This window comes from Mustela nivalis, assembly GCF_964662115.1.
Source record: "Mustela nivalis genome assembly, chromosome: 16".
In the NCBI taxonomy this organism is placed as follows: Eukaryota; Metazoa; Chordata; class Mammalia; order Carnivora; family Mustelidae; genus Mustela; species Mustela nivalis.
Genome location: NC_139035.1, coordinates 21,369,850 through 21,390,539, shown reverse-complemented (window position 1 = coordinate 21,390,539; position 20,690 = coordinate 21,369,850). Strand labels below are relative to the sequence as shown.

At 34.1% G+C, this 20,690-nt stretch overlaps 1 protein-coding gene across 3 annotated transcripts in view; it reads right to left on the bottom strand.

Moving 5' to 3' along the window:
* Positions 1-20,690, bottom strand: part of HMCN1 (hemicentin 1) — a gene marked incomplete at its 5' end in the record, with an annotated part of 468,943 nt that overhangs the window by 158,190 nt on the left and 290,063 nt on the right. For all 3 annotated transcript variants that reach the window (XM_082702942.1, XM_082702943.1, XM_082702944.1), the window contains one exon: positions 14,541-14,664. In XM_082702942.1, the coding sequence (XP_082559068.1) occupies positions 14,541-14,664 (124 nt within the window). The remainder of the gene's footprint in view (positions 1-14,540; positions 14,665-20,690) is intronic.

Below are 20,690 nucleotides of genomic sequence, written 5' to 3'. Positions count from 1 at the left end.
TCCTTTCTGTCTTTCACATATATACACCGACATACTTGGAACAAAAGTATTCTATTAAGTAGAACTGAAGGACAGGATAAAAAAAAAATTGGGGGCACCTGGGTGGCTCAGTCTGTTGGGTATCTGCATTTGGCTCAGGTCATGATCTGGGATTGAGCCCTGCAGTGGGCTTCTTGCTGAGCAGGGAGTCTGCTTCTCTCTCCCCCTTCTCTCCCCTTCTGCCCTTTCCCACTGCTCATTCTCTCTCTCACACATGAATTAAAAAAATAGAATAAATGCATATAAATTTATCTTTAAAAGATCTTAATAAGTTTTCAGGATCGTTCTTCTTTTGTCCCCAGTAGGAAAGTTCTCAGAATTATAGATTAGCAGGGCAGTAAAGATAGTTAAAGGACTAATTTTAAATTCCAATTAATCTGATTGGTCTGATAATGAATTGCCTTTAACAAGAAGTAAGCTATTCCATCTGAACTCTTCCAGTAAAAGGGAAATCAGTGTTTCTCAAACTATCTGACTTTACTTCAGATAGTACTATCTTAAACCATTTCAGAAAAATTAGAATTTTGGTTTTGGTTTACTAGCAGTTTTTGTCTTTTGATATAAAAGTTATAATTAAATCATTAGTAAAATAAATAGAAAACTACATTTCTAATTTTAAACATCACAGATAATGCTACTCTATTATTTAATGTGCATATAATAAAGTAGGCATTAAGAAAGTCTGAGAGACATATAGGAATAAAAGGAATAACATAGAATAGCAATGCACTATGTTTCTAACACTATCTCAAGGACTATAGGAAGGATGTCAGGATGAAAAACTCACAAGTAAACTAGAGGCCTTATCTTTTTCTGAGAAGATGCTGTAGATATAAGTTAGTATCTGAAGTTTATAGAAAAACTACATTTTAAAGATTTGCTAAATTAAACTCATTTAGTACACTGGAGCTCTTTAACTCCACCCCATTTACAATCAAGCAATCCATCTAGTCATTAATCTAGTAAAAACAGAAGAGGAAAGGAGAAAAGACAAATAAATAAGAAGAAAAAAAATCAACTACATAAATCAAGAGCTTATAAATGTGAATGAGCTTAGTTTTTTATTCAATAGACAAAGAGTTTACACATCTGTGGGTTAACATTTTTTTATTTTTAAAGATTTATTTATTTGAGAGATAGAGAGAGAGTGAGGGAGAGGGTTGGAGGGAGAGAGAGAGAGAGAGAGAGAGAATCCAAAGAAGAACCCTGCTGAGCAAAACCCCAATGCGGGGTTCTATTCCTTGACACTGAGACCATGACGTGAACTGAAATCAAAGAGTCAGATGCTTAACTGACTAAGCCACCCAGGTGCCCCAACACTATTTTTTTTTTAAGATTTTATTTATTTATTTTGAGATAGAGAGAGAGAGTGAGAACGAGAGCATGAGCCAGGAAACAGAGGGAGAGGGAGAAGCAGGCTCCCTACTGAGCAGGGAGCCCAATGTGGGGCTCCATTCTAGGACCCTGGTATCATGACCTGAGCTGAAGGCAGACCCTTAACTGACTGAGCCACCCAGGTTCCCCCAACACTATTTTCTTTAATAAAAAATTCCAAGTGGATAAAGAGCATAAATATAAAACTCACAAAAATACTGACAATAAAGAGCTGGGAAAACATATGCCAGACAACAGGGTGACATCAATTTCTGACGAACTGGTATACTGAGCAAAAATCATTAAACATGACAAAGCAACATGCTTTCTATTACTTAAAAGGTCACGATTCATGAAGAATATGTTATAATTGCAATGCTTTATGCATTGAACAACAAAGCAGAAGTTGCTAAAGAGCAGGAAAAATTTGAAAAATCTGGTAGTATATTTTAGTGCACCTTTCTCAGGAATTGATTATAGTAAAATAAAAATTAAGTTTTAAAGAATTTGAAAAATAAATTACCCATCCAGACTGTGCGTGTATATTTGTGTCTATGTACACTTGAAGTTAACAAAGAATACATGTTTTTTTCAAATGCCCATAGAATATTTTCATAACTTACTATATTATGAGGCTGCAAAATCTCAAGAAATCATTTATAACCACAATTTAATAAGACTATAATAAAAATGAGTAGAAATAAAAAACAAACAAAAAGCTCTTTATAAGGGGCAGACATCATTAAGGAGGAAATCAAGACAAAAGTTTAAAGAAAAAAATAAAATAGAATGAGACTGATTAAAACGAAAACATACACTATGTCAACTTGCTATACAGTATAGTACTCAAAGGAAATCCTAGGGCCCTCTTTAACATATTAAAAACTAAGAAAAAAGGGAATAAGTGGTCTACACATTCAACTCAGAATCCAGAAAAAACCAATAAAATAAACCAAAAGAAGTCAGGGATAAATAAATAATAAAATTAAAGCAGAACACAATACCAAAAAAAAAAAAAAAAAAAAGCAAAACGAACAACAAAAGGCAATGAAACTCAAAGTTGGTTTTCAACAAGTTAATAATAAAATCTGTCCTCAGGGTAAATGTCTTTGTGGTCAGATCTCGGTATGTATTTCTGGAGGTCGTCCTGAAGACAAAGCCTAGAACCCAAACCTCCTTCATATCTGTTTGCATTTAATTTGGTGTGTTAATCCTTCCTGCTTGAAATGCCTAGAATGTTTCTGTTTTCTGCACTGAATGCAGATGAATAATATGGTATTTAAACACAAAAGACCTTTAAATATGGCTATATGACTTTTCCAACTGAAAAGGAAAAATAATTAGTCCATGGCACATTCCTTCTAAACAGTTATTTAAATACTCACTTGAAGCCTTCTGGACTGAAGTGATCACTGAAGGCTTTGACAGACTATGTAACTGCTATAATAAAACATTATGGTAAGAATAAGAAATGTAAGAGGTATGGAGTGAGTTGGCTATTTTTCCTCCCCTAGAGAACTTAAAGAAAAAAAAGATGAGATGTCGGGCAAGAATGGCAGAGTAAGAACTCCAAAAATCCACTCCTCCATAAAAGAAACAAGAACTCTAGAAAATTTGTGAAAATCAACTTTTTCAGAACTCTGGAAATTAACCAAAGACTTGCAACAATCCAAGAAGTGTTTATTCAAGAAAAACAACGAAATCTCATTAACAGCAGTGAGTTTTATGGCATTTTATCTCCCTCTATTCCCACCACTCTCTCCACAGATCAGGAGTAAACTTGAAAACAGATAGCGTAGCAACCACAGTGGAAAAAGCAGCATAGCAGATACTGAAATAAGCAGAATGGGTTTGGAGCTACCTAAGAGCATCATTCCTAGAAAACTGTCACTGTTTGACCTATCTGGCCCTTGCTTCAAAATCCACACTCAAAGGACTTCTCTTTATTTAATCAGATTCAGAGTTTGCTTAGTGCAAACAGCCTTTTCCCCAGGGGAATGTTCAATCTGTAAAAACAGACTTCACAGAAATTGTTCAGAAAACTCATGATATTAGTTTCCTCTTGCTTTCACAACAAATTGCCTCAAACTTGACTGTTTAAACAATACAAATTTATTATCTTATAGTTCTATGGGTAAGAAGTCCAACACAGTCTCACTGGGTTAAAATAAATGTCTCAGCAGGGCTTAGTTCCTTTCTGTAGGCTGCAGAGGAGAATCTATTTACTTGCCTTTTCCAATTTACAGAAGTCACTTATAATTCTTAGCTGTGGCCTCCCTTCCTCTATCTTCAAAACCAGCAATGGTAATGTGTGGAGGACTCATAAGATCGTTTCACATCCTATCACTCTGAAGTCCTGACTCCTCCTTCCACTTTTAATGTCCTTCTGATTACACTAGGTCTATCTGGATAATCATGGGTAATCTCCCTATTTTGAGGTCAGTTAATTAGCGATCTTAATTCCATCTGTATTCTTAATACCTCTTTGACATGTAATTTAACATATTCACAGTTCTAAGAGTAGGGTGTGAACATTTTGGAGACTAACAGTATTCTACCTACTCATTAAATAAATAAACAGAAGACAAAAACAAAACAAAACAAAAAACCCAGCAACAGCAATTATAACTACCACAACAACTATGGAAAGAAAGGAATATGGTTTCCAAAATGGCCACATTATATTATTATTTTTTTAATTTTTATTTTTTAATTCTAGTATAGTTAAAGTATAGTGTTACATTAGTTTCAGGTGTACAATATAGTGATTCAATAATTATATACATCAACAGTGATCATCATGTTAAGTGTACTCTTAATCTCCTTCACCTATTTCATTCATTGCCCTGACCACCTCCCTTCTGGTGGTAACCATCAGTTTGTTCTCCATAGCTAAGGGTCAGTTTTTTGGTTTATCTCTTTTTCTTTGTTCTTTTATTTAAAAAAAATTTTTTTTAAAGATTTTATTATTTATTTGACAGAGAGAGACACAGTGAGTGAGGGAACATAAGTGGGCAGGGTTGAGGGGAGAAGGAGAAGCAGGCTTCCCGCTGAGCAGGGAGCCTGATGTGCGGCTTGATCCCAGACCCTGGGATCATGACCTGAGCTGAAGGCAGACGTTTAATGACTGAGCCACCCAGGCACCCCTTTCTTTGTTCTTTTGTTTCTTAAATTCTACATATAAGTAAAAGCCTATCATATTTGTCTTTCTCTGACTGACTTATTTCACTTAGCATTATACTCTCTAGATGCAGGCATGTTGTTGCAAGTGGTAAGATTTCATTCTTTTTCACAGATAAGTAATATTCCACTACAGCTGTCTCTCTACCATCCATCTATCTATCTTACAATACCACATTTTCCTTATCTATTAATCTATTGATGAACACTTGGGTTGCTTCCATAATTTGGCTATTGTAAGTAATGCTGCAATAAATATAGGGGTTCATATATCTTTTTGAATTAGTGTTTTTGTATTCTTTTTAAAAAAGATTTATTTGTTTATTTGACAGAGAAAGATACAGTGAGAGAGTGAACACAAGCAGAAGGAGTGGGAGAGGTAGAAGCAGGCTTTTCGCTGAGCAGGGAGCCTGGTGTGGGGCTTGATCCCAAGAGCCTGGGATCATGACCTGAGCTGAAGGCAGATGCTTAATGACTGAGCCACCCAGTCCTCCCTGTGTTTTTGCATTCTTTGGGTAAATACCCAACAATGGAATTATTGGATCATAGGTAATTCTATTTTTATTTTTTTGAGGAACCTATGTACTGTTTTCCACAGTGGTTACACCAGTTTGCATTCCCCCCAATGGTGCGCAAGTGTTCCTTTCCCCCAACATCTTTGTCAATTCTTGTTGTTTCTTGTGTTGTGTTTTAACTATTATGACAGGTGTGAGGGGATATGTTTTGATTTGCATTCCTCTGATGATTCTTGATGTTGAACATCATTGCAAGCCATATTATATTATTTAAAACGTCTAGTTTTTAACAAAGGTTAGGAGACATGCAAAGAAATAAGAAAGCATGGTCCATGCACAGGAAAAAAAACAGTCAAGAGAAAATGTCCACAAGGAAGCCCAATATTGAACTTATTAAACGATTACTTTAAATCAGCTATTTTAAGTGATGCCTAGGTGTCTCAGTCAGTTAAGTATCCAACTCTTGATTTCAGCTCAGGTCATGATCTCAGGGTCATGAGATTGAGCCCCGTGTCAGGCTTTGTGCTGGGTATGGAGTCTGCTTGAGATATTCTCTGTCTCTTCCCCTTGGCCTCTAATAAATAAATAAATAAATAAATAAATATTTAAAAATTCATTAGCTATTTTATTACATTCCAAGAGTTAAAAGAAATGATTGTCTAAAGATCTAAAGGAAGTTAGGAGAATGATGTTTCACTAAATAGAGAGAATTGATCAAGAACTGGAAATTGTAGAGAGGAAACAAATAGAAAGTCTAAAATTTAAAAGTGAAATATTTGAGTTGGAAGAGAAAGAATCAGTAATTGAAAGGTTAATTGAAATGATCCAAGTTTAGGAGCAGAAAGAAAAAAGAACAAAGAAAAATGAACAGAACAGAGACTCTGAGGCCTGTGGGACACCATCAAGCATTATGCATAATGAAAGTTCCAAAGGGGAGGAGAGAAAGAAAAGTGTAGAGAGAATACTTGAAGATATATGGTTGAAAGCTTCCCCAATATATATTTTTTTTTTAAGATTTTATTTATTTATTTGACAGACAGAGATCACAAGTAGGCAGAGAGGCAGGCAGGCAGAGAGAAACAAAGCAGGCTCCCTGGTGAGCAGAGAGCCTGATGTGGGGCTCGATCCCAGGACCCTGGGATCATGACCTGAGCTGAAGGCAGAGGCTTTAACCCACTGAGCCACCCAAGCGCCACCGAAAGCTTCCCCAATATTAATGAAAACATTAATGCACACATTTAAGAAGTTTAACAAACTCTAAATTGGGTAAACTCAAAGAAACCCACACCTATATATATTATGATAAAGAGAAAATCTTAAAAGCAGCAAGGAAGAGAAGTGACTTATCATGTACAGGAATCCTCAATAAGTCTATCAGCTGATTATTCATCAAAAAAACATTGGCATTGGGAGACTTATTAAGATTGCTGAAAAGAAAAAGACTATCAGCAAAGAATTCTATCTCTACCAAGACTATCCTTTTGAAGGAGAAATTAAAACATTCATGGAGAAAACAAAAACCAAAAAACAAATAAAAAAAAAAACCAGAAAATTCACTGCTAGTCCCCAGCCTTACAAGAAATACTAAAGGTCCTTCAGGTTGCAAAGAAATAGTAACTCTAATACACATGAAGAAATAAAGAGCACTAGTAGAAGTAACTAATAGTAAAGATAGTAAAACTATATTTCAAGCATAACTTTTGTCTCCTCTCTGATTTAAAAGACAATAGCATAAATCAGTAATTGCAAGTCCATACTGATGGAATCATGATGAATAAAGGTGCAATTTGTATGGCAATAATAAGACAAATGAGGGAAAATGGAAGAGAGTATAAAAGAACAAAGCTCTTTATACAATTGAAATTAAATTATTAATCCATAGTATATTATTAAGATGCTAATTGTTATCCTCAAGGCAACTACAAAAAATAAACTAAAAAAATATAGTAAAAGAAACAAGATAAACAAAATGATACACAAGAGATTAGTTATTTAATATAAAAAAGCAGTAATGGAGAAAAAAAAACTCAATGACATAATACATATAAAAAATAGTATGGTATACCATAAAACTATCATGTCCATAATTACATTAAGTGTAAATGAATTAAACACTTCTCAAATGCACAAACTAGCAGAAGAGATTTTAAAAATAAAAAATAAATACATGACCCAATTAAATGTTGTCTATAAAAGACACACTTCAGAATCAAAGATGCAAGTAGGTTGAAAGTAAAGATTATAAGAAGATATACCATACAAATAATAACCAAACAAAAATCACAGAGGCTACACCGATATGGAACAAAATAGACTTTAAAACAAAAATTACTAGCAAAAAAGTAGGACAGTTTTAAATGATACTGTGAACACATAAAAATATATAACAACTATAATCATGCATTTACATAATAGAGTCTCAAGATACATGGAATAAAAACTGACACAATCAAAAGGAGAAACAGATAATTCAACAATAATAGTTGAAGACACCAATATTCCAGTTTCAATGGGTAGAACAACTAAATAGACAATCAGTGAGAAAACAGAAGGTTTGAACAACAGTATAAACCACATGTACACATAGAACACTCTCTCCAACAACAGCAGAATACACATTCTTCTCAAATGTTACATTCTCAAGTACAGACTGTAAGTTAGGCATAAAACAAGTCCCAATACATTTAAAAGGATTAAAACCACACATAGTATGTTCTCTAACCACAGTGGAATAAAATTATGACTCAATAACAAGAGAAGATTTGGGGAATTCACAAATATATGGAAATTAAGTAACACACTCTTAAGTAACTAAGTGGTCAAAGAAATCATATGAAATATTAGATAATACTTTAAGATAAATTTAAATAAAAAGACAACATACCAAAACTTACGGGATACACACAAAATAATGATCAGAATAAAATGTGTAGCTATAAACAACTATATCAAAAACAAATCTCAAATCAATAATCTAACATTCTACCTCAAGAAGCCAGAAAAAAGATGAGTAAAGTAAATCCAAGACAATTAGAAGGAAGGAAATAATAAACATTAGAGCATAAATAAATTAAACAGACAAAAGAAAAAGAAAGAGCAAATCAATAAGACCAAAACCTGATATTTTGAAAAGATCAACAAAATGGACAAAATTTTAGATAAACTGACCAAGACAAAAGAGAGAAGACTAAATTACTACAATTAGAAATGAAAGAAGGGTCATGGAATAAAAACTCGTCATTACTATGGTCATTACTGGCCATTATTATTATTACTAAGGTCATTAATATGGACCTTACAGAATTAAAAAGGACTATGAGGGAATTATTAAAAAGTGTGTGCCAATAAATTAGATAATCCAGATGAAACAGATGATTTCTAGAAAGTCACCAATTACTGAAACTGACTCAGGAAAAAATAGAAAATCTGAATAGATAAATAAAAATATAAAAATTAGGTCAGTAATAAAAAACATCCCATAAAGAAAATCCCAGGCTCAAATGGCTTTACTGGGAATTCTACAAAACATTTAAGAAAAATTAATGTGAATCCTTCACAAACCTCTCAAAATAGATCAGAGGGAAGACTTTTAAAACCATTCTAAGAGGCTAGTTTTACCATGATAATAAAAACAGACAGAGTCAATGTAAGCACCCGACAGTCCAATATCCCTTATGAAGACAGACAAAAATAATCAAGAAAATACTAATAAGATGAATCTAGCAACAGAGAAAACAAATTAAGCACCATGACCAAGAGCGTCTAATCCTAGGAAGGCAGGGTTGGTTTAAGATATGAAAATCAATTAGTGTAATCAAGACAGTGTAGTACTCAAAAATTAACTTGAAATGGATGAAAGCCTTAAATATAAGACCTGAAACCACAAAACTCCTAGAAGAAAACATATGGGGAAAGTTAGTTAACATTAATTTTAGTACTGATTTCTGGGATATGGCATCAAAGGCACAAACAACAAAAGCAAAATAAACAGGTGGGACTACAGCAAACTAAAAACTGTACAGCGAAGAAAACAATTGACAAAATGAAAATGAAAATGTACTAAATGGAAGAAAAGTTTGCAAACCATATATCTGAAATACATAAGAAACTTATAAACTCAAAAGTAAAAAAACCAAATAGATTAAATAATGGGCAAAGGATGTGAATAGGCATTTTTCCAAAAAAGACTAAGAAGTGACCAACAGATTCATGAAAATGTGCTCAACATCACTTGTCATCAGAGAAAGGCAAATCAAACCCACAATAAGATATCATCTCGCATGTGTTAGAATGATTATTATAAAAAGCACAAGAAACAATGAGTGTTGGTGAGGATGTAGAGAAAAAGGAACCCTTGTACACTGTTGGTGGGAATGTAAATTGCTATTGCCATTGTGGAGGCTCTTCAAAAAATGACAAATAGAACTTCCATATGATCCAGCAATCCCACTTCTGGGCATATAGTTGAAGGAAATGAAATAGTATCTCAGAGACATATCTACTGCCATGTTCATTAGACCATTAGTCACAATAGCCAAGATATGGAAACAATCTAAGTGTTCAACAACAGATGAATGGATAAAGATGATGTCATATGTATGTATATGACATCATCTTTATATATATATATATAATATATATACACATATATGTATGTATATGACATCATCTTTATCCATATATATATATATATATATATATATATATATATATATATATATAATTTCCTTCTAGAATTTAAAAGAATCATCTTGCAGTTTTGAATTTCAATGAGCACTGTTTGAGACAGAAACATTAGTAAGGTAACAAGATCTTATGGTAACAATAAAGTCTGCATACTCCAAGCAAGAGGTTGGATTATATTCAATTTGTTGGGTTTTTTCCTCCATTCTCCTTCTTCCAAAAGCTGCATGAGCATTACCATCCCAAAACCACAATACCTGCTTCTGAACATATCATGGGCAAAACTTTACCTATGACTTTAATTACTCACAGGTGTGTTGACTTTTTCATATCCTAAATTCAATTGAATACATAACTGATTTAAAAGTGAGTTATTCCCACCCAACCACCAAAATTATGATATAATGGGTAATAAATTTATTTATACTAAGACAATACTAGAATTCTGAATTTATCTATTAAAAAAAGAAAAAGGAAAAAAATTCCCCACAACATTCTCAAGTCTCCTTTAGGTCACAAGTGAGCGAGCTATTAAGCAAAAGACAGAAACGATAGAAGAACATTTCTTAAGTGGGTGTTAGCAGATGTTAGCCAAGCAAATACTTCAGAATAATAAAATTAAATTAAGGGGTGCTCTACTAATGTTTTCACCAGACGACTAATAGAGACCCAAGATGGTTCCTGGCCAACAGTAAAGCCACCAGAACTTCAGATACATTTTGAGAATGTTGGTGCTGTGAGAAGGGCCAAACCCAAATATCCACTTGGCCAAAACAGGTGTTAGCCTACCATTTACAGATGATAACTAGAAACCAGGCACCAGGCTAAGTTTATAAGTTTGTAAGCATATGTAGTCTTTCATTCAATCCTCACAACAACCTTCCAATTATATTATCATTATCCTTCCCATTTTACAGATGAAAAAACAGATTTAAAAAGTTAGTATCTAAGCCTATTGTCCTCATGTTTTACTTGGCAGTACAGGGACACAAATTCAAAGCCCATGCTTTTAACCACAACATGCCACTTTTGGGTGTTTCACCTTGGTTACTCTTTCCTAGGATATAATTAAGTGCAGATGTAATGAATGCTTGAGACATTAAACTCCAAGTAATCATCTGTTTGTGGAAACATCTGTCTCACTTGGCAAATATCCGAGGTTTAGATAAAATTTCATAGTTTGGTCTAGAGAATTAGAACTTTCAGAATTATGAAACTTTGATGATTAAAGAGGACCACCTACTGAGAGTCTCTGCCTTCTATAATGGACTGAACTTCCCCTAAGAAACCTAGGGGATCATAAGAATGTTCCTCTCCTCATGATTATGACTTAGTCTTCTATGTTTTCCAGGAGAAAATTCACCCTTACTTAGCCTTTTGAAAACACTTTTTAAGTGCTTGCAAAGAATGGAAGCATGTACAATCTTTTTTTTTTTTTTATAAAAAAGGAAAATACTAAACAATTGTAAAGTTGAATTTCTTAGGATTGAATACAGTTGGATGCGAATTATAGTAAATGCTCATTTGCTAAATGTGTTAACCCATCAGTAAAACTGAGTTTCTTTTCCTCAGAAAGCAACTAAAGATTGGTTAAATAAATTATTTTTTTAAAAATAAATTAAATGATAGTTGCTTCTCTATAGATATTTCAATGTCCCTCTTAATATACAGCACCAGGAATGGATATAACACTTCAGAAGAATTCAGAGAGTGAAAGTATAACAGGGCTAACTCCTTTCTTATTGTTTATATTGTAATATGACCTACTTTTAAGGTTACTTAGCTTTCTTATGAAATTGAATGATTGTATCTATAGTAATTGCAGAACGCCATTGATATCTCTAGTATTTCAATGTGTGGTGTCTTTAAGCCACTCTGCTCCAAACCTGTTCTTACGTAGTGTTTTACATGATTAACTTGTCATTTTAACTTCTGAAATCTTTTTGAAATCTTTGGTCAACTAATCCTTTAGAAATTTCTACACTTTTTATTAACTTCTCCAATTCACTCTGAAGTTATTAATATAAGTATTGAAGGGGACAGAATCAAGTTGGGAGCCATTTACATCCAATGTGACATCAGGTATCAGGAGTGCCAAGGTGATATGTCAGCTTTCTGTCCAGATTCCTGTACAGTGGCCAATTACTTCCCTTCAGGTTGATCATAATTAGTATTATATTAGAAGTTTACTTCATCATTTAGTCTCCTTTCAGATTGGTGACCTGTTATCTGAACAAGTCAAGGTCATATTAGTAAAACATTTTCAGGTACTATAACGTATCTTACCTCTATTTCATTTGTGATTTGTATCAAGAAGATTGTTTTATATTCTCCATCCAATATGGTAGCACTTAATAAATCCTTACAGTGACTAACCTTCTGTTTCTTTTCACATTACCTCAGATGTCTTCTGGCTTGTTGCCCCTCTCTCTGATGATTTTCTGTATAGGTGTGTACCCTAATCACAATCCTTGCTAACATATATTTTGTTACCATATTCAGATTGTAGGTTAATTGACTTGTGTTTTCTTAGGTATTGACTCTGGGAGGTTTTTTTTGTTTGTTTGTTTATTTCTGTTGTTGCTTTGTTTTTGATGGAATCCTTAATTTCTTTCATGAACTCTGGTTTTCAATAATTTTTGACTACATTAATAAGTCTCTAAGCCAGTTCTTAAAGTCTGGGCCAATGTTTCTCTGAGTAATGACATACAGACCACTTGCATCAGAAAGCTGTTTCAGGAGATCTGGAACTGGGCCCAGGAAGCTGTATTTTTAACATGTAATACATATGATTTTTATGAACACTGAAGTTTGGTTTGTTCCAGCTCTAGAGAAACATACTCTGTCCTTCAATATACAGTCTTCATTTAATATTTTAATCCAGTCTAGAGAACAAAAACACCCTTCTTTTTGATACCACTGGAGACAGTAAAAGTGGGAAATATTTTACATCTAACACCTCAAAACCCCCAAAGCACTCTGTAAGTCAGATACCCAGAGAAATTAAATGGTTGACTAAAGGTTACATAGATCATGGTTAGCATAGAATTTAAACCACAATTGGTCTGACTCTGGGGCCTGAGATGATGGCAGCACATCACGTTATCCCACGTGATTGTTTCCTTTTAACCAACAACGGAGACTAGATAAGGACTGAAATTATTTTAAGGGAAAAGATAAATAGCCTGTACAATGATGAGAAAAGGAGCCTTTGGGTAGGAAAATGGGGAAAGGAAAGTAAGCCCCCCCACAGAACACTCTTAGATGGAAGTGGAAATCTCAGTATGTGCTGGAGACAGCTGGCAGAAAACACTAGAGACAGAAGGCCTTATGAGGAACAAGGTAAATTCAAAGTAACTTAAGGGAAAGCAGGGTCAATTTCAATTAAGCTGATTTCAAGATAGTTATAATCAGATATTGGCCTTTAAGTCAATCAGTAAATGAAAAATTAAAGTCCTCTTAAGGAACATGCTTTGTGTGTATGACATCCATAAATTAGGTGTTCATATTTGGGGAAAGGGGGAAAACACATTGTTTTATTAAAAACATTTAGGGAACTGATGATCTGAATCTTTAAACTCATTGATTTAAATAAAATAAACTGCATAAAGAAGTAAATGAGAAGAATGTAATGTCTAATTAAAATTTTTTCATTCACTTACAGTTTACTTTTTCATTTTTTGAAGATTTTTAAGATTTAAGATTAATATTTTTTAAGATTTTTCATTTTTTAAGATTTTTAAAGATTTGATTGCCTACTGATAATGTAACTGGAATCAAGCTAGATCCTAGAGCATCTTTTTAGGTTAAATAATTCAGTAAATGTAAAGTGAATATATGAATAAATGAATGAAGAATAAATGAAGTGAATGAATAAAGGATTTAACAAGCAATCACAAGGATTAGAGAAAATGAAAAGGTATACATGGAAATCTTGGATAGCCTTCTTTAATCAGGAAAGTCCAAGCCTACAATTCATGACCCTTTTCTAATGAGACTCCAGAGATCTGAAGTCTCACATTCAAGGTCAAATCATCTTTTAAGTTTATTATGAAGCTGTAATATTCATGAGATAGTCCATGGCCACCCAGACTTTTTGTTAAAGTACATGAGAGAAGATCTTGAGTTAAGGATAGCGTCTACTTATCAAAATCCCTCATACAGCCAGCAAAGAAAATCACAGAAAATGCTAAGGAACAATCCTGCAACTCTCTCTTCACAACAAAAATTTCCTGTACAAAGTTATTAGTCAACAGAATTAAAATAATTAAAAACATAGGGTAGTATGTTTATTTATTTATGAGCTCTAGCGAATCCTATTTGGCAACCTGGCGATCTTGACAGATATCTTTTTTTTTTTTTAATATTTTATTTATTTTTTTGACAGAGAGAGATCACAAGTAGGCAGAGAGGCAGGCAGAGAGAGAGAGAGAGAGAGAGAGGAAAGTGGGCTCTCTGCTCAGCAGAGAGCCCCATGCGGGACTCGATCCCAGGACCCTGGGATCATGACCTGAGCCGAAGGCAGCGGCTTAACCCACTGAGCCACCCAGGCGCCCCTTGACAGATATCTTGACGAACAGCTATCTTAATATGAGCAATTATAATTACAACAATGATTTTAAAAAAACTATTTTTTTCACACAGATGAAAATAAACACTTGTTTCTTTCACAGTGTAATTCAATAAAAATGACCCATCATGTTAAAAAAAAATAGAAATGTTCTTTTGTTAAGATGGGAATGACATTACCATGGACATGTAGCTGGAGGTGCTGCTGTGTTTCCCCAGCTGCGTTGGTTGCCACACATGTGTATCTGCCAGCATCTTCCATCAGGGCTTTGGCAATTTGTAAAACTCGACCAGAAGACTGGATCTAACAGGAAGCAGAAAGCATGGCAGCACTTTGTTCTTTACACTGAACTTGAAAGCATTTGCTGAGATTGACAAATTCATTTAAATTTATGCTATTTAATTAGCCGATCTTAAGTATCTCTTGATAGAACCAGATCACTTCATTGTACCAAAAAAAAAAAAAAGACTGATTTGATTGAAAAATTTTCTTATTCATTGGAACACAAAATAAAGTAACCAAAGGCCAAACTGCTGGTACAGTCATAAAACTTCACTGAACAAAAGACTTTAGCACTGAACCATGAGGTATGTGATGAAAATTTAAGCTACTTAAAAAAAAAATATGGTTACATTTATGTAACACTTCATAAATACTTTTAAGACAACAATCTTTTTTGATTAAATGGTCATGGGGGCCAGAAAAACAATAGAAATTATAAAATACGAGTAATGGTAGTGCAGATAAATTTCTTCCTGATTGTTTTTCCTCATTTCTCTCTTAAACCTATTGTAACTAGACTTCACCATTTTGGAACTAGTGATTCAGTGGTTATTCTTTGAAACTGATTATTCAGAGGTTTTCAATAGCTTCTAATCACAATATCCAGCACCTTATGTAGTAAGCTCATCTTCTCTTTCACCATCTACAGCATTTGGCATTACTGACCCCCGACTCCTGAACCACTCTATTCTCTGTATCTGTGTTGAAGATAACAAAAATGTCCTTCATTCTCAATCTCTGACTTTCTTTCTTTTTTTTTTTAATAAGGTCAAATCATATTAAACTGCCATGATTCAACCTTTATTTTGTTTTATTTAAAATTTTAAAGATTTCACCTATCTATTTGACAGACAGAAATCACAAGTAGGCAGAGAGGCAGGCAGAGAGAGAGAGGAAGGGAAGCAGGCTCCCCGCTGAGCAGAGAGCCCAATGTGGGGCTCGATCCCAGGACCCTGGGATCACGACCCGAGCTGAAGGCAGAGGCTCAACCCACTGAGCCACCCAGGTGCCCCACAATCTCTTTCTTAGGAGACCACAGAATCTGCTTCCTCTTCCCGTCCCTTAAGCATAAAGCTCAGCTTTCTGATAGTTTTCATCCAAATTCATGGCTTCAGTGAAGAATCTTGTGCAGACTCTGAAATTTATAGTACTGGCCTCAATTCCTCTCCTAACTGCCACACTTGCTGTTCCAGCTAATCTGCTGGATGCGTTAGCACATGAAATTTAACACAACCAAAACAAGGCTTTTAACTGTTGCCTTCTATCTCCAGACCTACTTTCATTGCATGTTTCCAACATTGTTTAAGAGCACAACTATTCTCCAAGTCATCTTGATTTCAGAGCTCACTCTGACTCTCCTATTAGTTATACTACTCTAAGTTTTTCAGACCCTCTACTTTCCATTCTCACAACCACTGTGGGATTATAATAGTTTCTTAATTTATATTCCAGTGTCTCCAACCTCCCCCAAATGTTAATCTATCTTATATACCATTGCCAGAATAATTTGTCTAAAATGCGAATTTGATCCTTTTACCAGTTCCCCTTCAAAGCTCACTCATAGCTCCCCACTTTACCCAGAATGAAATCTGAACTCAGCATAGTTCTCCGGGCTTGCCACATTCTGACCCCAAATGATCTGCTCTCCATACTAAACTCCCACTTGACCTATTCTCCAGCCACAGTGTACTAAACTCATTAAGCAGCACATTCATACATTAATATTCACTTCTAGACTTCTGCACATGGCCTTTAAATGCCATAATTTTTTAAGACTCTGGATGAAGTCGGTTCTCTCTTCTATTTTTTCTCACTCTTTACTCTTCCCTTAGATTAACTCCTTCATGTCTATGCTTTCAAATATCACTATGTGTCAATATCTCCAGCCAGAACTCTCCTTTGAGCACCAGGAGCATATAATCCATGAGACCTGACCTCCACTTTATTTCAAAGTCAACTTAACCTCTCAAACTCTAAAACTTAAATCTAGGTTTTTTTTGCCTCTAAATGAGTTGTCCTCCAAAGTCTCCTGTCTCACTGAATGACATCATAAGATACACATCTGTATAGGTTAGTTTCCCCAAGTTTTCCTTGATATTTCCTGCTCCCTCAACTTTCGTATGCAACTTATCATTGAGTTCTAATGATTGAAACAATAGTTCTCAAATATATCCATATATCCTCATCTTTATGGCTGGAATGTGAGTTCAAATTTCAATATCCTCTCTCTTCTAGATGAGTAAGTCCTAACAGATTCCCACATATCTACTCTTTATATTTTTAAATTTATTTTTGGGGGTAAAATTGGCATATATTGTATTAGTTTCAAGTGTACAACTTAATTTGATATTCGTACACACTGCAAAGTGATCACCACAAGTCTAGTCTTCAAAGTTAACACATTTTTTTCTTGTGATGAGAACTTAGAAGACTTACTCACCTGTTAACTTTCAAGTATGCAGTATAGTATTATTGAGTATAGTCCCTATGTTGTAATTATATCCCCATGACTTATTTACTTAATATCTGGGAGTTTGTACCTTTTGACCATCTTCACCTATTTTGCCCACCTCTCAACTCCCTTCTCCTCTGGCAATCTGTTCTATGTGTATCCATGAGTTTTGTTTCTTTTGTTTTTTAGATTCCATATATAAGTGAAATCACATGGTATTTATCTTTCTCTGTCTGACATATCAATTAGCATAATCCCTTAAGGTCTATCCTTGTTGTCACAAGTGGTGAGACTTCATTCTTTTATTGTAATGACTGAATAGTATTCTCGTGTGTGTATGTGATATCTTTATCCATTCATCTACTGATGAACACTTTGGTTGTTTGCAAGTCCTATTATAAATAATGCTGCAATGAGCATGTGGATGCGTATGTCTTTTTTGAGTTAGGCTTTTCATATTCTTTGGATAAATACCCAGAAATGGAATTGCTGAATCAAATGGTGACTCTGATTTTTATTTTTTGAGGACTCTCCATACTGTTTTCCATAGTGGCTGCACTATGTAAATTCCCACCAACAGCACACCAAGGTTCCCTTTTCCCCACATCCTTACCAACACTTATTTCTTGTCTCTTTGATAACAGTCTTCAAACAGGTGGATGTGGTGCCTCGTGGCTTTAATATGCATTTCCCTGATAATTACTGATATAAAACACTTGTCCATGTGCCTGTTGTACATTATATGACTTTGGAAAATGTCTAGTTATATCTTGTGCCCATTTTTTAATCAGATTGCTCATGTTTTTACTATTAAGTTGAGCTCTTTTCATACTTTCAATATTAATCTCTTATCAGATATATGATTTACAATTTTTCCTTCATTTAATAGGTTGCCTCTTTATTTTGTTGGTGGTTTCCTTTCTTGTGCAGAAGCTTTTTGGATTGATGTAGTCCCACTTGTTTATTTTTGCCTTTGTTGTCTTTGATTTGGGAGTCAGATCTAAAAATTCAATGCCAAGACTGTTTTCAGGAAGCTTATTACCTTTATTTTCTTAGAGGAGTTTTGTAGTTTCAGGTTCTACATTCAACTCCCTAATCCATTTTGAGCTGATTTTTACATAGCATTTAAGATAGCATTCTGATTTCATTTTTTTGCCTGTGACTGTCCAATATTTGCAACATCATTTATTGAAGAGAGTATCATTTTCCCATTGTGCATTCTTGACTTCTTTGTCATAAATTAACCAACCAATATATGTCTAGGATTATTTCTGGGCTCTCTATTCTGTTCCATAGATCTATGTATCTGTTTTTATGCAAATACCAAACTGTTTTTGATTACTACAGCTTTGTCATACAGTCTGAAAACAGCATGATGCCTCCAGATTTGCTTTTTTTCTCAAGATCACTTTGGCTACTTGAGGACTTTTGTGGTTCCATACAAATTTTAGGATTGTTCATTCTACTTCTGTGGAAAATGCCACTAGAATTTTGATAGGAATTGCACCAAATCTGTAGATTGCTTTGGGTGATAGGAACATTAGAACAAGATTAATTCTTCCAATCCATTGTCATGGGATAACGTTCCATTTATTTGTGTCTTCTTCAATTTCTTTCATCACAGTCTTATATTTTCTAGTGCACAGGACTTTCACTTTCACCTCCTTGGTTAAATTTCTTTTTATTCTTTTTCATGCAATTTTAAATGGACTACTTTCTTAATTTCTCTTTCTGATAACTTATTAATGTATAGAAATGAAACCACTTTTTGTATATTGATTTTGTACCTCACAACTTTGCTGACTTCATTTATTAGTTCTAACACTCTTTTGGTGAAGTCTGCAAGATTTTTTTAATACATACTTTTCAATTTGGATGACTTTTATTTCTTTTTCTTGCCTAATTGCTCTTGATAAGACTTCTAATACTATGTTCAATAAAAGTGGTGAGAGTGGGAATACTTGTCTTGAACTTGATCTTAGAGTAAAAACTTTCAGTTTTTCACCACTGAATATGATATTAGCTGAGGGCCTGTTATATATGGCCTTACTTATGGTGAGCTATGTTTCCTCTATACCCCCTTTGTTGAGGGTTTTTACCATAAATGGATGTTGACTTTTGTCAAATGCTTTTTCTATTGAGATGATCATGTAATTTTTATCCTTCATTTCATTAATGTGGTGTATTACGTTGGTTGATTTGTGAATGTTGAAACATACTTACATCCCTGGAGTAAATTCCATTTAATCATAGAGGATGATCATTTTAATGTTGATAGCAACTTCAGTTTGGATGCATTCTAAAACTCCATATTTTTGGACCCCCACAATATTTTATTTTTGATGTCATATTTTACATCTCCCAAAACTATTTATTGTAGTTATAGTTTATTTTACTGTTTTTGATTTTTATCTTCATACTGGCTTTATAAGTAATTAACCCACTACCTTTACCTTTACTGATAACATTTTTACTTTCATATGTTTCCTTGTTACAAGTTAATATGTTTTGTTTTGTTTTTTTTTTAGCTTAAGAAGTCCTTTTAACATTTCTCGTAGGGACAGTTTAGAGATGATGAATTCTTTTACCTTTCACTTCTCTAAAAATCTCTTTAGTCTCCTTCAGTTGAATAATAACCTTGAGGGGTAGTATATTCTTGGTTGGAAGTTTTTTTTTCCCTTTCAGCACTTCAAATATATCATGCTATTCCTTTCTGGCTTTCAAGATTTCTACTGAAAAATCAGTTGATAGTCTTATGGGGGCAGGGTTCCTTTGCACCTAACAGATGGCTTTTCTCTTCTGCTTTTACGATTTTCTTATCTTTAACTTTTTACATTTTAATTATAATGTCACTTCCTGTGGATCTCTTTGGATTTGTCTTATTTAGAATTCTCTGTGATTCCTAGACCTGGATATCTGTTTCCTTCCCCAGTTTAGGGAGGTTTTCAGCCATTATTTCTTGAAATGTGTTTTCTGCCCCTTTTTCTCTCTCTTCCACTTCTGGAATCCATATAATGTGAATGTAATTCCAGTTCACGTTGCCCCACAGGTCCCTTAAGCTATCTTCATTAAAATATATATATATATATATTCTTTTCTTTTTGCTGCTGTGTTTGAGTGAGTTCCACTGCTGTTTTCCAGGTCACCAATGTGTCCTTCTGCTTTATCTCACCAGCTGTTGAACTGCCTAGTGTATTTTTCAGTTTAATTATTGTATCTTCAGCTCTGTGACTTCTGCTTGGTACTTTCTTATATTTCTATCTTTTGTTGCAGTTCTCATTATGTTCACACGTTCTTTTCCTGAGTTTAGTGAGCATCTTTATGATCATTACTTTGAACTCTTTATCAGGTAGATTACTTATTTCCATTTCATGAAGGTCATTTTCTGAGGTTTTGTTCTGTTTTTCCATTTGAAACATACTCCTGTTTCCTCATTTTGCTTGAGTCTCTAAGTATTAGGCAAAATAGCTATTCCCAGTCTTAAAGGAGTGGCCTTGTGTAGATTAACCTCATTGCTCAACCCTGCCCTAGCTCTTGGTTGTCTTTTAGACTTTGTGACTGCCTAAGTAGCCTGATTTATTCTTGACAGGTTCCA